Source organism: Mercenaria mercenaria, chromosome 1 (assembly GCF_021730395.1).
Source record: "Mercenaria mercenaria strain notata chromosome 1, MADL_Memer_1, whole genome shotgun sequence".
NCBI classification, from domain to species: domain Eukaryota; kingdom Metazoa; phylum Mollusca; class Bivalvia; order Venerida; family Veneridae; genus Mercenaria; species Mercenaria mercenaria.
The window spans coordinates 55745401-55762897 of NC_069361.1; the positions used below are offsets into that span (position 1 = coordinate 55745401).

General features: G+C 33.8%; 1 protein-coding gene across 1 annotated transcript in view; it reads left to right on the top strand.

Moving 5' to 3' along the window:
* The window catches only part of LOC123536847 (ras guanyl-releasing protein 3-like), a 101609-nt gene extending 88869 nt beyond the window's left edge, over positions 1-12740 (top strand). Inside the window, exons 15-17 of the mRNA XM_053548410.1 lie at positions 149-256; positions 984-1162; positions 10872-12740. Of these exons, the coding sequence (XP_053404385.1) occupies positions 149-256; positions 984-1162; positions 10872-11042 (458 nt within the window). The 3' untranslated portion in view covers positions 11043-12740. The remainder of the gene's footprint in view (positions 1-148; positions 257-983; positions 1163-10871) is intronic.
* Positions 12741-17497: the final 4757 nt, after the last annotated feature.

The following is a 17497-nucleotide window of genomic DNA, read 5'->3' on the forward strand; positions in this document are numbered from 1 at the left end:
CCTCTAATTGCAATAGACTTTGAAAGCAAACAGCATGGATTCTGACCAGACTGCTTGGATGCGCAGGCTGGTCTGAATCCATGCTGGTCGCAAATGCATTATGTTGGTTTTCTCACGGTGCGGCTCAAATGATGATTTTATGTTACAGATTGTGGTATAAATGCTCACAAACATTGTAAAGACTTGGTTGTGATGGAGTGTCGGAGCAAGGCCAGTGTGGCGTGTAACCGTAGACTTGATTCCCTCTCATCAAATGGTACGTTAGTGGTTTAGTTGAACTTCTGTTAAAACATAAACAAAATTTTATTTATTGAGTGTTAAAAAGAGATTTATTGAGGGTAGAAAAGAGATTTATTGAGGGTAGAAAAGAGATTTATTGACTGAGGGTAGAAAAGAGAGCTGTCCTACTGTCACAACTGCATGACGTTCATAGTCATGCAAATTTTCAAATAGTACCGCTATCATTCTCTCCCTTTTCTCTATTTCTTCTGCTGCTTCCATGTATGTACCACCAAAGTTTTGCACATTAGTAAGTTTCTCAGAAACTGCTCACTCAGATGCTCTCAAGTTACATACATGCCTTCAGTATCATGAAATGACCTCACAGGCTAAGTTTTGCTACTCTGGTTTGCATTTTGTCATAATGATGCCTGTTGTTAACTTTGAAATCTGCTGAAAGTAATTATGTAAGCCTGTTTCTCAGACACTACTTGGCTAATTGCTGTTGGACTTCACACAAGTCTTATGCACCAAAAGATTATCATAATGGGTTTTATGACTCTGGCTTACTTCTATCAAAATTATGCCAATTTTTTTTTTTTTAAATGTTGGTAAAAACTTTTGTTTGTAAGCTACAGTAGTATGTAGATAAATCAGGTCAAAAGGTCATTGTGAGATGAAAGTTTGTTACACAGCAGGGGTATGTCGCAATTCAGAAGTAATAAAATTGTATCTTTTATATAATGTTATTATTTCAACTGCAGGGTCAGGGAGTCAAGATTTGTCATATTCCACGAAACGTAAAATGTCTCAGCGTCAGAAACGGACTCGTGTTCACCGAGGTACCCAGACGGAGGAGTGCTATTTTGTCGATCCATTACCAGATATTGGAGAGGAGGGTGACTACCGAGAACTTCATGAAAGACTGCTGAAAGCAGAAGAGGTATTGTATTATCTTGTTTACTGTATTCACATCTTTTATCTCTAACTTATAAGTTAGTGGGCCTCCAAGGCTGAGTGGTTAAGGCTGCTGGCTTTGAATTACTTGCCCCGTACTGCTATAGGTTCAAAACCTGGCTTGAGTTGTAGAATTCTTATATGTGAGGAAGTCATCCATCCAGCTTATGGAAAGTCGATGGTTCTACCCATGTGCCCGCTCCTGCCAGAAATATGACATAGAGGGGCACCTTGGTTCTTCCTCCATCACTAAAAGCTTGCAAGTTGCCATATGATCAGTAGCTTTGTCAGTGTGATGTTAACCACAACAAAAACAAAACTTGCTTACACATTAGCCTGTGAGGCTTGCTTGATTATTTATCTTCTAAAATGGGTTATCCATTCAATTTTACAAACATTTTATATTTAAGTTTAGTTAGTAGTAGTCTAAAACTTTTAAGTCAGGAGTGGTGCAATGGAGAATAGGGAATGAGCCACTTTACTGGAAGGTCACTGGTTCAAACCTTATTGAGGACATGTACCACACTGCATCACAGCATAGCTGATTTTCACAGGGATCAAAGTTCAAGTCAGCTGTGATACTTTCTTCATCTTCATAAATTGGCTAAAACGAATTTGTATAAATTAGATAATAAATGTTTGCTGTGAAATTGTTATTATTCATGGGTTACTAATCTTTGTGGATTTCATGAAATTAAATCCATACAAACAAATAAAATTTCCATCTATTTTATTTTGATAAATTGCATTGCACAAGTTCATGTGTGACGAAAAAGCTGTTTTGGCTGAAAGCTCAAACTTTTATGCCCATGAAAATAATTGATTTCACAGTATTGTAAGTTTTCAGGAATAATTAAGACCCGTTTCTTTCTCTTAATGCTTAGTCACAAACGAATCAGGATGAATACAGTAAGTTACTTCCCTTGTTGTCTTGTGGTTTGACTGCAACAATACTGTAGAAAACTTAATCAGAAAAACTTTAGTCAGTGTAATTTTTGTTTTAGTTGATTAATGTGTTTGGAATGTATTCTGAAAATCTGTTCACTAAACTTACTTACTTATTACCAAAATGCATTAGGTTTACAGTAAAAAAAAAATGATTTGGAGACCAGTCTAGAAGCAGAAATATTTGATTGGTTGTTTCTGAACACATTTTTGAAATTAACCAATCACAAAGTAGCATTTGTAGACTGGTTTTCAAATGCAGTATTTCATTCTTAGTCCAAGATTAATTTAATAGAATTATTTAAAAAATGTTATGAATGGCAGTGTTACAAATCAGTGAGATAATTTGTCAAGAATGTAGTATCTTTAAGGAAACAACAAACTTATTTCTCTTTTTTAGCTCGACTATTCGAAGAATAGTCTAGTTATTCTACTCACCCTGGCGTCGGCGTCGGCGTCACACCTTGGTTAAGTTTTTGCATGCAAGTACATACAGCCATCAGTTAAAGGCATGTAGCTTTGAAACTTATTTTTTCTTTTTCTAGGTCAATTACCAACCTCTCTGGGTCAAGTCCCATAACTCTGACATGTATTTTGAGCAAATTATGCCCCCTTTTGCACTTAGAAAATTTTGGTTAAAGTTTTACATGCAAGTTACTATCTCCAAAACTAATGCAGATATTGATTTGAAACTTCACATGTGTCTTCGGGGTTATAAAACTAGTTGATAGCAGCAAGTCCCATAACTCTGACCTTCATTTTGGCCAAATTATGCCCCCTTTTGGACTTAGAAAATTCTGGTTAAAGTTTTGCGTACAAGTACATACAGCTATTTCTAAAAGGCATATAGATTTGAAACTTATTTTTTCTTTTTCTAGATCAATTACCAACCTCACTGGGTCAAGTCCCATAACTCTGACATGTATTTTGAGCAAATTATGCCCCCTTTTAGACTTAGAAAATTTTGGTTAAAGTTTTACATGCAAGTTACTATCTCCAAAACTAATGCAGATATTGATTTGAAACTTCACATGTGTCTTCGGGGTTATAAAACTAGTTGATAGCATCAAGTCCCATAACTCTGACTTTCATTTTTGCCAAATTATGCCCCCTTTTGGACTTAGCAAATTCTGGTTAAAGTTTTGCGTGCAAGTACATATAGCTATTACTAAAAGGCATATAGATTTGAAACTTATTTTTTCTTTTTCTAGATCAATTACTAACCTCACTGGATCAAGTCCCATAACTCTTACATGTATTTTGAGCAAATTATTCCCCTTTTTGGACTTAGAAAATCCTGGTTAAAGTTTTGCGTGCAAGTACATACAGCAATTACTAAAAGGCATATAGATTTGAAACTTATTTTTTCTTTTTCTAGATCAATTACCAACCTCACTGGGTCAAGTCACATAACTCTGGCATGTATTTTGGGCAAATTATGCCCCCTTTTGGACTTTGAAAATTCTGGTTAAAGTTTTACATGCGAGTTTCTATCTCCAAAGCTAATGCAGATATTGAATTGAAGCTTCAAATGTGCCTTCGGGGTTATAAAACTAGTTGATAGCAGCAAGTCCCATAACTGATACGCATTTTGGTCAAATTATGCCCCCTTTTGAACTTAAAACTCTTTTGATATTTAACCTTTTTGGGTAATATTTTCCTGCTTCTGGGACAATATTTCGAATAGTCGAGCTTGGCTGTCTTATGGACAGCTCTAGTTGATCTAACTAGTAAGCTGAGTAGAGCACTCAATAAAATCTGTTGAAGATCCTTGGGAAGCATAGAATGCAACCAAGCAACAGAATAGCAGACTAGGTTTGATTAAGTCTGTTCATGAGAGGTAATGAAATCTGCAACACCCCACATGCTCTCTAGCATGGGCTTAAGCAGAATTCTATCATAGTAAAAACCACTGCACTCCATGATCCCACAGGACCAGAAAATATAACAACACTGAGTCAAAGTATACCGGTGAGACAAAACTTAATGTTCTCGGTAACAGTTTAACAACTTCAGTCATTTGTCTGTAATGGCTGTTTCAAATGGGAAAATTATCAGTTACTTCCAGAGAACAAATTACTACTAAGTATGGAATCCTGGGCTGGTTGTTCAAACTGACCACCATTACAGAACTGAAATTTTGAAAAAAAAGCATAAAACACAGCAAGGAATACAAATTTATTTTCTGATTTTTTAGCTCACCTGAGCACGAAGTGCTCAAAGGTGAGATTTTGTGATCGCCCTGTGTTAGTCGTCGTCCGTCCGTCCGTCGTCAACAATTTGACTGTTAACACTCTAGAGGCCACAATTTTGGCCCAATCTTAATGAAAGTTGGTCAGAATGTTACCCTCAGTAAAATCTTGTATAAGTTCGATATTGGGTCATCTGGGGTCAAAAACTAGGTCACCAGGTCAAATCAAAGGAAAAGCTTGTTAACACTCTAGAGGTCACAATTTTGGCCCAATCTTAATGAAACTTGGTCAGAATGTTACCCTCAATAAAATCTTGGACGAATTCGATATTGGGTCATCTGGGTCAAAAACTAGGTCACCAGGTCAAATCAAATGGAAAAGCTTGTTAACACACTAGAGGTCACATTTTTGGCCCAATCTTAATGAAACTTGGTCAGAATGTTACCCCTAATAAAATCTTGGACGAATTTGATATTGGGTCATCTGGGGACAAAAACTAGGCCACCAGGTCAAATCAAATGAAAAGCTTGTTAACACTGTAGAGGCCACATTTATGACTGTATCTTCATGAAACTTGGTCAGAATGTTAATCGTGATGATCTCAAGTTCCAATTTGAATCTGGGTCATGTAGAATCAAAAACTAGGTCACCGGGTCAAATCAAAGGAAAAGCTAGTTTACACTGTAGAGGCCACATTAATGACCATATCTTAATGAAACTTGGTCAAAATGTTAATCTTGATGATCTATAGGTCAAGTTTAAATCTGGGTCAGATGGAGTTAAAAACTAGGTCACTAGGTCAAATCAAAGGAAAAGCTTGTTAACACTCTAGAGGCCACATTTATGACTGTATCTTCATGAAACTTAGTCAAAATGTTAAATTTGATGATCGTTAGGTCAAGTTTCGAATCCGGGTCATGTCAGGTCAAAAACTAGGTCACGGGGTCAATCAAAGGAAAAGCTAGTTAACACTTTAGAGGCAACATTTATGACCATATCTTCATGAAACTTGGTCAGAATGTTAATCTTGATGATCTATAGGTCGTGTTCAAATCTTGGTCAGGTGGGTCAAAAACTAGATCATTAGGTCAAATCAAAGGAAAATATTGTTAACACTCTAGAGGCCATATTTATAATTTATCTTCATGAAACTTTGTCAGAATGTTAAACTTTATGATCTTTAGGTCAGGTTCGAATCTGGGTCATGTCAGGTCAAAAATTAGGTCACGGGGTCAAGTCAAAGGAAAAGCTTAACACTTTAGAGGCAACATTTATGACCATATCTTAATGAAACTTGGTCAGAATGTTAATCTTGATGATCTACAGGTCAATAGGTCAGGTGAGCGATACAGGGCCTTCATGGCCCTCTTGTTTTTGGTATCTTTTGTTATAAAAAAAAAAAGAATGGTTTTTTTTTTCACATAAAATGGAAGAAAAATCAGATTTTCAGCTTTGCGTGCAAGGTAGAGCAGAAGTGGGGAAAGGTTTGTGGCGGGGCTAGTTTAGTGAATTGGAAGAAATTTGAGTCACATTCTTCACTTTAGCCATCTGTAATATAATGCATTATTGACTTTTCAAATAATAATCAGAGTTCTACAGATATAGCATATTGTCAATTTATTGTTAAAGGATCATCCAGATATGTGTCATTCGTTGTTGTTACTCAGCAGGACACTGTTGTACCTAAGTCTTTCTTTATGTACAATTACAATAGTTTATGCTGAGTTGACAATATTCATTAACATCGTCTTTGAAGATTTTAGACTTTTAAGGTATTTTGAAACAGCTAACAATCCAGTTTAGTAAATAGTGTGCTGGTAACTTTACTCTTAATTTCAAATTATGTTTTTTTACTGACACAACCCAAGCAGTCACAGAAACCACCATTGAATGTAGTTCAGTAGTTTACTGAAAATGGTATCAGTCCCTGCCAAACTTTCTGAAATAGCTGCTGTTGTTTCTGGGTTGTATCAGTAAGAAAAACTTGATTTCAAATGGATTATAGCAACTTGACGAATAGTTTTAACCTTTAGCCTGCTATCACATTTGTGACCTTTGGAAACCAAGATCAGCCTCACTATTCAGTCAGGAAATTTTCATTGAACACCCCTTCAAATAATAAATTGCTCTGCCCAGATTCATTGATGAACCAGTCCATTTTAGAAATTTAGCAGGGTAAATGTTAAGGACTTTATTTTTCATGATTTTGTAGTTTGTTCACTAATGAATATATAGAGGAATTATGTTTGTTTCAGTGTAAGATCAAAATATCTTTTATTGTGGGTTATTTTCATGATTTCGATGTAAATGAGATGTGAAACCAAAATTTGTGGTCCTGTTTGGCGCCATATAACCTATACCGTGTTGGTGTGCCGTAAAACTCAAATAAATAAATAAATGAATTATTTTCATGAATGGTATTGGCGTTAGTAAAAATAAAATAGTTGGTGTCCATTAGTGACAGATATTTTGATCTTATTTATAAAATAAACCATTTTTTTATCTTGTGTCTTTTCAGTTGTTTTTAACTGAGTTTTAGCCATTTTGCTTGTGTGCATCACGCAAGATGTCATGGCATTGCACAAGATGTCATTGCCTCACAATGTTTATCTGAGAAAATTTATTGTTCATGAAATATAGATATCTTTCACAATTTGAGCCACGCCATGAGAAAACCAACATAATGGGTTTGTGACCAGCATGGATCCAGAACAGCCTGCGCATCCCCACAGCCTGGCCAGGATCCATGCTGTTCGCTAACAGTTTCTCCAATTCCAGTAGGCTTTAAAAGCGAACAGCATGGATCCTGACCAGACTGCGCGGATGTGCAGGCTGGTCTGGATCCATGCTGGTCGCAAACCCATTATGTTGGTTTTCTCATGGTGCGGCTCATTTTATCTTTTGCATGAGCATATTCTTGTATGTTCTTGTAAGAAATAAAATACACAGATCCAGTCTTAAATGAAGTTTATTTTGATGATGCAATGTCATAAATCATGTATTTGTTTATCTTGGGCATAAAACTCAGTCAAAACATTGTTCTTACTAGCATAATTATGATTGTTATATTACAGTGAGCCACATGTACTGCTGAAAAGCATGAAATAACTTTTACTGTTACATAATACTCAGTTAAAGCCCTGCTCCACTGCTATTCAAATTCTTTGTGTGTTTGCAACCCATGATTACAATAGGTAACAGTTAACGGCCACGTGCAACACTGTAGCACGCAAAACCACAGGTATTTCATATAGAACTATATATAAAATAGACTCTATTTTGACAGGCGTTACTGTTCATAGTCAGGATTTTCATGTTTTTTCAGTTACAATTCAAGGTTAAAAGGTAGGACGGGAGCAGGGCTTTAAGTTGTAACATAACCTGAAACGTCAGTGATTTACAGTATTGACTTTCAATTTCATATTGGGTGCGTGACATCATTTGTGATTTTTAGATGTTCTTTAACAACAATATTTTCAGTTTTATTCAGGCTGAAGAATAAATTTATATAATGATTGGATGCGTATGTAATAAAAAGGTTATTAGATTTGTATCGAGAACTATGCACTCATTCTTTTTTTAAGGGATAATATTGTGCTCCTTAAGTCAGGCAATATTTCAGCTGCAGAACTGGTGCGTAGTTATTGACACATATCTAATAACCTATCAGTATGCTACAGTAAAGTCTGTGTTTTCTGTTGCCAATGTTACATGTCATTTCAGTGAATTAGTGTGTTTTGTTTGCAGGTCAGGGCAGGGTAGTGGGTTTATTTTCCCATTCTGTACTTAGATAGTTAAGGTAGTGGACCTGTAATAGCAATGTTTAAAAAATTGCATTAACTTGATACAGTCTTAAAGTTATCATTGTTTTGCACTGTTTTGCATTTTTTTAAACAACTTTTACCATGTCATTTTTTTAAAAAATATTGTATAATTTGAAAGATTTCAAAGTGATAACCACTGTACAAAAAGATCACAGAGAATTCGTTATACGAATAATTTTGATAAAAGAAACCTCAGAGTATTGGTTAACAATTATAAAACACATAATAAAACTGTTAATAACATTTTTCTGGGGAGCCTCAAGTAAAAGGATTTAATTCAACAGAAATTTAGCTCAAACACTGAAAACTTATGGCCGACTGTTTTAAATTTTGCTCTCTACATTCAAAAATAATCATGGGGCAGAAGTTAAAAACCTACCTACATTTCTTCCACAATGTGTAAACTAAAGAGTAAGGGCAAAATAAAGAACTTTTACTGCATGTATCTCAGTATTTTCAAAGATGTCTAACCCTGCACCCTTCTGCATCAGTGGTAAAATTTAATTTTCTTTAAACAGCAAGAAATGAAAAAATTCTGCCTTTGTACAATGAATCAATAATAAGTCTTGAAAAAAAGTTAATTACTAGAAAAAAGAAATTTAATGAAAAAAAGTTTGTTCCTAGTGGGGTTTTATCAAATGAAAGAAGCATCCTAGGGTATTAATCATCCTTAGTGATAGTTCTAGTTAAATTAATGCATAAAATGTAGGCAGGAATTCAGATGAAAATAGTTAAATCTTTTTTGCCTATATTTTATTTATCCCCCCACCAAAGGTGAAGGGGATATTAGAAATGCTCTCCGTCGTGCGTCCGTCCGTCCGTCCGTGCGTCCGCAACGATATTTGTCCGGAGCATAACTCCAAAAGTACTTGAGGGATTTTCTTCAAACTTCATACACTGATAGAACACATTGGGAGGAAGTGCAGTGTGCAAGAACAATAACTCTACCTTGCCTATTTTTTGAGTTATTCCCCTTTATCTTATTTTCTTAAAAAAATTTGTCCGGAGCATAACTCCAAAAGTACTGGAGGGATTTTCTTCAAACTTCATACACTGATAGAACACATTGGGAGGAAGTGCAGTGTGCAAGAACAATAACTCTATCTTGCCTATTTTTTGAGTTATTCCCCTTTATCATATTTTCTTAAAACATTTTGTCCGGAGCATAACCCCAAAAGTACTGGAGGGATTTTCTTCAAACTTCATACACTGATAGAACACATTGGGAGGAAGTGCAGTGTGCAAGAACAATAACTCTACCTTGCCTAATTTTTGAGTTATTCCCCTTTATCATATTTTCTTAAAGAAATTTGTCCGGAGCATATCTTCTTCATGCATGGAGGGATTTTGATATATCTTGGCACAAATGTTTACCACCACGATGCGGAGTGTCATACACAAGAACTAGGTCCCTAGGTCTAAGGTCAAGGTCACACTTAGAGGTCAAAGGATACAAGAATAAAAACCTTGTCCAGAGCATTTCTTCTTCATGCATTGAGGGATTTTGATATAACTTGGCACAAATGTTTACCACCACGAGACGGAGTGTCATGCGCAAGATCCAGGTCACTAGGCCTAAGGTCAAGGTCACACTTAGAGGCCAAAGGTCAGATACAAGAATGACTTTGTCCGAAGCATTTCTTCTTCATGCATGGAGGGATTTTGATGTAACTTGGCACAATTATACACCATCATGAGACGAAGTGTCATGCGCAGTTCCCTTTATTAATTTTATTATATATAAGGTATCTCTACCTAGTAAGGAGATTTTTTGTGGACTTTAAAAAACAAAAGACTTACAATGATTACTAAACAACCACAAAATTAACATTCCATTTGCAAATACAGCTGCTAGAGTAAAGAAATTTGCTTTGACGGGCATATATTGTGACATTCTGGCACTCTTGTTCCCTGTTAGCTTTCCATTCCTTCTTTTTACAGTAGCCATATAGGAAAACATCATAGTTATACTCTTCATGAAAATTAATAAAATTTAGCAGTAAACCACCTCACTACTGACTTATTCTTTCTTCCACATCTTAAAACCCCTGATGCGGACCACATCCTTCAATTATGATATGCCCAGTGGGGGGATTAGCCATGTCTGACATGGCTCTTGTTCACTGATAAAAAAGTAAGGCACATTCATTATTTGTTAGGCAAAATAGTTATATATAAGTTTCATATGTCTAACCTAAACAGTTTCATTAAATAGACAAATGCTTTTTATCAATATTGTAAAATTGGAGATGATTGCGAGGGATTTATTTTTGCCCTACTATATTTGCTGACTGTAATTGCAAAAATAAGTAGATGTGAAAATGCTATTTTTGTTATAGTTATGTCTTAGTATATATATATTCCACAAGTTGGACTTATTCACAACTATTCTACCTTGCAAACTTACTCTTTTATAAATTTTAAAAAGGATAAATTTTAACCTCATGAAAATGTAAGATTTTACATTTGCTTGATGTCAATTATGATTGCCTGTGGTCATGAAGGTGACCCTTATGGTAGGTCAGACATCAAGGTCACATGAACTTTAGGCTCCAAATGGGTGCATGATAAGAAACTGAGAAAAGTTTACCTTTAACCTTCAGAGTACATAGTTCAGTTTTGGCAGTCGACAGTAGATGTACTATTGACATCATTAGGTCAGCAGTCAATAATGACTTAATAAAGTATTTGAAAAAATTACCAATGAATAATAAACATCTCCGTTTTTTTTCAGGCGCGTGATCGGCTGAAAGAAGAGAATGAGAGATTAAAATTAATGCTGAAATCTAACATGGATCAAACTACCATATTGAAGTCTCAGATTGGTAACATTCGCAAGAATACCATCTCTCTTATTCTGGAACAGATGGAAGCATTGCACATACAACGAGACTCAAAAGTCTAGACTGGTCATTGCTGATGCCAAGCTCAAAATTTCTGGACTGGTTTTGTATTTTTTTGCCTGCAGCAGATGAAGAATCCAGTGACTGGTTCTTTATGTAAATTTATATATAGAATAGAATGGTTATGATCAAACAAGATCAGGATTTCTGAACTGGTCACAGTCAATTCCAAGCTCAAAGTATCTTGACTGGTTCTTGATTTCTTTTGCAGCAGATGAAAACTGGATATCTGTGACTGTTTCTTTATTTATAACCATCAGTAGTCAGAATGGATATCACATGACTGGTTCACTATTCTGTCAAAAGAAATTACATGGAATGGACATCATGCACAAGAATGGATATGAATTACCATCAGACAAGGAAATGATATGTGATGCACAAGGCTTATCGTTATTTTTTTTACTTGATATTTTATGATATAAAGAAATCAACTGGGAGTTTGGTAGTATAAAATGTAGACACATTCTGAAAATCAAAAAATGATCATAGTTAACAGCAAAAGTCCAGAAACCCACCAGAAAGTGATATAGACTGTCTATATAAAACAGCCATGACAGGTGTAACCGAAGATCTGTAATCAGATTAAGGTCAGATCACTTTTCCCCCATTACGTTGGCTTTGAGTGAGGAAGCCATCCAGATGGTTTCGTGGAAGGCCATTGGTTCTACCCAGGAGCCTATCTGTGCCTGAGGTATTGGCTGGACTGACACTAAGATTCCTCCTCCACTGTCAAAAATAAGAGCTGTTTCTGAAGTCAAGATAAAGTGATATACGGTCTTCAAGGAGTTAAGGAGAATTGTTAACCATTTGGTTCGAAATTCATGCTCCAGATATTCAAAGTAAAAGTTTAGATGTGAAAGAGAACAAACAAGATGGTACGAAATAACCAAGTGACTTTTGTCAGAACTCACCGGCAAAATTTTAAACCTTATTGTTGAAGTTACCATAGAAATTCATGAAGGAGAATATACTCAGTTGAAGATCTCTTAGTGAATTTAGTGTTCTGTAACCTTGGTAGTACTTGAGTCATCTTTATACATGAACAGAAATAGCGGGTAACAATTTAAACCAGTTTGTGTTCAGAAAAAACATTTTAAGGATGTGGTTCGTCTCATATTTTTGTACTCTTTCTGGTTCAACTGTGAAGCTTTGTGAAATGATGTAGAAATTATATATATACCTGACTTACAAGCACCAAGCACCAAGTATTAAGGCAGTTTTATGACTTTATTGCGATAATATAAGATGAAGACCTTTTGCATAGAAAAGAAGTATATCAATTTCACCATCATTCTGAATAAACAGTTTGTGTGTGTACTAGTTTGACAGTTGGTGTTAGCTTATATGCCAGTTAACTGTTACTGTGTTACACATATTCTGATGTTACAAATAGGTTAACCATATATCTGATTATTATTGCTTTGCTCGGAATATATTCAGTACTTTTTACCAGAGTGTACTTGATACATATTTTAAAAAAACTTGTATATATATTTAACTGTAAAACTGTCTAATCAGTGATCACTCGCAAATATTGACCTGTTATTAGAAATACATCGTTGCCATAGTAACCCACTGAAAAAAAGAATTTAGAAAAATTGAAACTATTTTTGAAATGGTGCTTTATGAGTATGAGATCACAAGTTGTGGTCATTTATTTCATTGAAAACTTTTGATTTAGGTTTTACAAATATATTTTTGAACTAATTTGAGTATAAATTTAAATGTTTTGAATTTCGACACCTAAGAGGCTTATGAAAGTAGGAAATCTAACAGTTACACATATTTGTACAAGTACCAGATCACAATCTCTCTATGGTTTTTCATCAGAATGTTGGTTTGCAAGACAGTTTATTTGTGTATATGTACCTAACAGAAACTTCTTCTCTTATACCAAATAAAATTGTAAAAGATCTGTTAGATCTATATTGAACAAAACATATTTACCACTTTATGAAAATTTATTCTATATTTTGCCAGTTGAATTTAACATTCCATCATTCCATTTTATAAATAGTACCATTTTCATTGCTAGTCATTTACATATAGTCATACCATATACCTGTTTTATACATATTTTTGTGAACAAAACCAGTTGTGCTGTATGAAATGCTGAAAATCATCAAAGAAAACTAGTGTTGAAGCATACATTGTTCATACAATATATTTCATTGTTAATTTTTACAGCAAATTTTATAACATATGTTGAAATTCCTTATCAAGATTTTAATTGTTTTTAAAAAAAAACTGTTACGCAACCAGTCTCACAATGCAGCATTTTCATTGGTTGATTTAAAGATTGTACTTTGAAACAACCAATCAGGTTCTGAAATTTTGAGACTGGTTACAAAACTTGGCTCTATAACCGTAGAAGCAGAATATAAAATGGTCTGGAGACCAGTCTAAGAATGAAATGTTGTCATTGGTCAATTTTTAGACTGTGCTTAGCTACAGCCAATCAGATGCAAGAGTTTTAGACTGTGCTTAGCTACAGCCAATCAGATGTAAGAGTTTTAGACTGTGCTTAGCTACAGCCAATCAGATTTAAGAGTTTTAGACTGTACTTAGCTACAGCCAATCAGATGCAAGAGTTTTAGACTGGCTTCCAAAACTGTGTTATATAGGCTCTTTAATTATGTTTTTAAGTTTTGAAAAGTTGTATTTTAAATATATTCTTGAAAGCAAATTTCTTACTTTACTTTTAGTCAGACTTAATGAATATTTTAATTATTAGAGGTTTTCATTAGTGATTTGAAAAATATTTTTGAAATTTAGAGTTTTGGGAAAATCAAATTTTTTGTCAGTGGAAGTTGCAAAAAAAAAAAAAAACAACAAAAAAACTGTTGACTGGATAAGTTTTTACAATTGTAGTGAACATATTGATTTATTTGTGGATACACCTACACTGGGATATAATTTTTAAGCTATCATCTTGTAAAAACCTGCTTTTTAAAGAAAAATGTGCACATGTGGAGCTACATGTACTTAATTAAATTGAAATCTCAACCACTCTGTTCTCACAATCGTCCAACACAAACCATTGATAACACCATAAAAAAGTGATATTCAACACAAAAATTGATATTCCTGTTAATTGATACTCTTGTAATCAAAAGTGATATTCTTAGCATAACTGATACTCTGAAATTAGTATTTTAAACAGTTATTCTTTTAAAAATTATACATTTATGAAACCTGCTCTGCTCAAAATGTTTGTAATATAATATATGGTGAAAAGCGTTTAATAGACAGCTAGTTAGGTCAGTACATGAGGAAACTTGACTGGTAACTATGATTATTCTAAATATTGTAAAACCATTTAACTTTGTGGGCATGAAATTCTGTGGTTTTGTCCAAAACAACTATTTTATAGGGATATAAATTCATGGATTCATCTTTTGAAGATTAAATCAATGTACATTTATTTAATTGTTGGAATTTAATTTTATGGATTGACTTAATTATGAAAACCACAAACGTTATTTCCCTACAGATGATAATGATTTTGCAGCAACATATTGGTAAGAAGTTAATCTCTTTTATATCTAGCTTTTTGTGAGTCATAGCTATCTAAGCCACCATGAAAGCTTATCAGTTTTTAAATTACAAAAAAAAAAAATTAAACAAAATCTTATGCTGTGTCTTTAATTGTTTGCAATATCCATGATTTAATTAAGTGCAGTATCTGATTTAGTCAGTCCCTATGCTCATAATTTGTAAAATTTGTGTTTTAACCTGAATGAACATCTAACTCTTACAGTCAAAAAGTCAGAATGGAAAATTTGACCAATTTGTTGGTCATTTGACTCCTATATATTTTCAAAACCATTTATTTATAAACTAAAAAAGTTCCTATATAACTGCTTTTCAAACCATATTTCACTTTTTTCTTATCAATTACTTATTCTGTTTGTTAAAAGAATATAGAATGGTTGGTGTGTAAATATTTATTTGACACAAGGACTTTGATGCTGTAAAGTTGATCGATACAATGACTTATATGCTATAAAGTTATTTGATACAAGGACTTATATGCTGTAAAGTTGTTTGATACAAGGACTTATATGCTGTAAAGTTGTTCGATACAAGGACTTATTTGCTGTAAAGTTGTTCAATACAAGGACTTATATGCTGTAAAGTTGTTCGATACAAGGACTTATATGCTGTAAAGTTGTTCGATACAAGGACTTATATGCTGTAAAGTTGTTCGATACAAGGACTTATTTGCTGTACACTTGTTCAGTACAGTTTCTTTTATGCTGTACAGTTGTTCAGTACAGTGACTTTTATGCTGTAAAGTTGTTTGATATAAGGACTTGTATGCTGTAAAGTTGTTCAGTACAGTGACTTTTATACTGTAAAGTTGTTTGATACAAGGACTTGTATGCTGTAAAGTTGTTCAGTACAGTGACTTTTATGCTGTAAAGTTGTTTTATACAAGGACTTTAATGCTGTAAAGTTGTTTGATACAAGGACCTATATGCTGTAAAGTTGTTTGATATAAGGACTTTTATGCTATAAAGTTGTTCAGTAGTGACTTTTATGCTGTAAAGTTGTTTGATACCAGGACTTATATGCTGTAAAGTTGTTTGATACCAGGACTTATATGCTGTAAAATTGTTTATTACAAGGTCTTATATGCTGTAAAAGTGAAATTAGTAGCCTAAATTTTTACTGTTATCTAGTTATAGACTTTGTATACTTTGTTGTATGAAAATCTTTCGTCTGCTGGCTTCAGACCACTAATTGTTCTGTAAATGTTTTAATTGTCTAATTTAATTAATTAATTAATTAATGGATAGAAATTAATTAATTGAAATTGTAGAAGCACCTTGAAGATTCATTACTTTGTATATTATCATTTCATTGTGTACATGTAAACTCTTTGTTCTGTTACAGTTAAATTTTACAGATATATTTAAATAAAATACATAATTTTTGATGGATATTTCTAATATAAACAATCAGTTAAAAATACTTAAGAGCATATAAAATCATAACTGAAGTCCAAGGTCATTTTAATCTACATGTATATCCCATTCTGCACCAAAGTATTTTTAATGTGACAGCAAGAATACAAATTGTGTTATGTTTCGCTATATTTAACATGTTTAAGAAAAGAATACATACTTATATTTAATGATAATAGTTCAGTTCAGTAGAGATATAAATTTATTTATTCAATAATATTGAAATAAAAAGGGATACATTTTTGTGCACCATCGGGTTAAAAAAGGCACCTTGAATAAGGCATTGAGAAAAAATGTTTAAGATATATTTTCGTTATGATTTTTATACAGTTTTGGAACCCTTACCTTAGTTATCTCAAAATCCTGTACAGTAAAACTCCTCTCTCTCACAATTGCAAGGGTATGATCAAAATGCTCAAATCATCCGGACTTTTGAGTAGTATAAACAAAGGAAGTACTACAGCTGCTTTTGAGAAAAGGGCAGGTCTCCCACAACTCCCTAATAATCTGAATAGTAAAAAAGTACACTTTAGGAGTAAGTTTTGGTTCAATAATTCAAAGGGCCACTTAGTTCAATAAGTTTTGGTTTAATGATTCAAAATGGACTTGGATGAGTGGTTTAGTAAGTTTTGGTTTAGTGATTCAAAGTGGACTTGGATGAGTGGTTCTGATCAGTAATTAAAGGGCCATAATTCTGAAGTGCCTGGGTCGATTCGGCTAGTTATGGAACTTGGCCGAGGACTTATTGGCAAACACATTTTGATTAAGTTTGGTGAAGATCGCATGAGAAATGTTCGACTTAGAGTGCGGACAAGATTTGTGACAGGACATGGACGAACGAACAGACAGGAGTAAATCAATATGTCTCCCACCACAGTGGTGTGGGAAATTAGAAAAAGAACTGAGGACTACATATATTACTTGAGCAAACCTAGGTGCTCGAAATGGTGGCGATTCACCGTACATGTGTACTATTATTTACAGTTAATTGATGACTGGCTCTCTTCTTATATGGATTTAATCAAGTTTATTTCCAGGATTTTGTCACCTATGAAATGTGCAACGATTTTATCTTGCTGACTGCCATGTACCTCAGTAATGATTTGATTAAAGTTGACTAAACCAGAGATGTGGCATCTATGTTGTATGAATTGAAAATCCATATCCAACAGTTACCAATATTATAAATTTTTATGGAATATATATTAGATCAACATGTGACATCCTTCTAAAGAAAATTTATTGGATGCAAGATAAAGATAAATATTTTCTTTAACGTAAATGTTCTTTTTTGATGGAACAGTTTATAATGTGTTCCTGTTTAATTTGAGAGCTGTCAATCAACCTGTGACCTGGGTGCATTTAGTGACAGTTTGTTTTATTTAACTGTGCGATCTACAGTTAGAATGTTTCTTTAGGGATAATCCCATTTTTCAGTATTTTCTCTTCGCTCTTTGTTTGAAACAATCAACATTTAAATATAT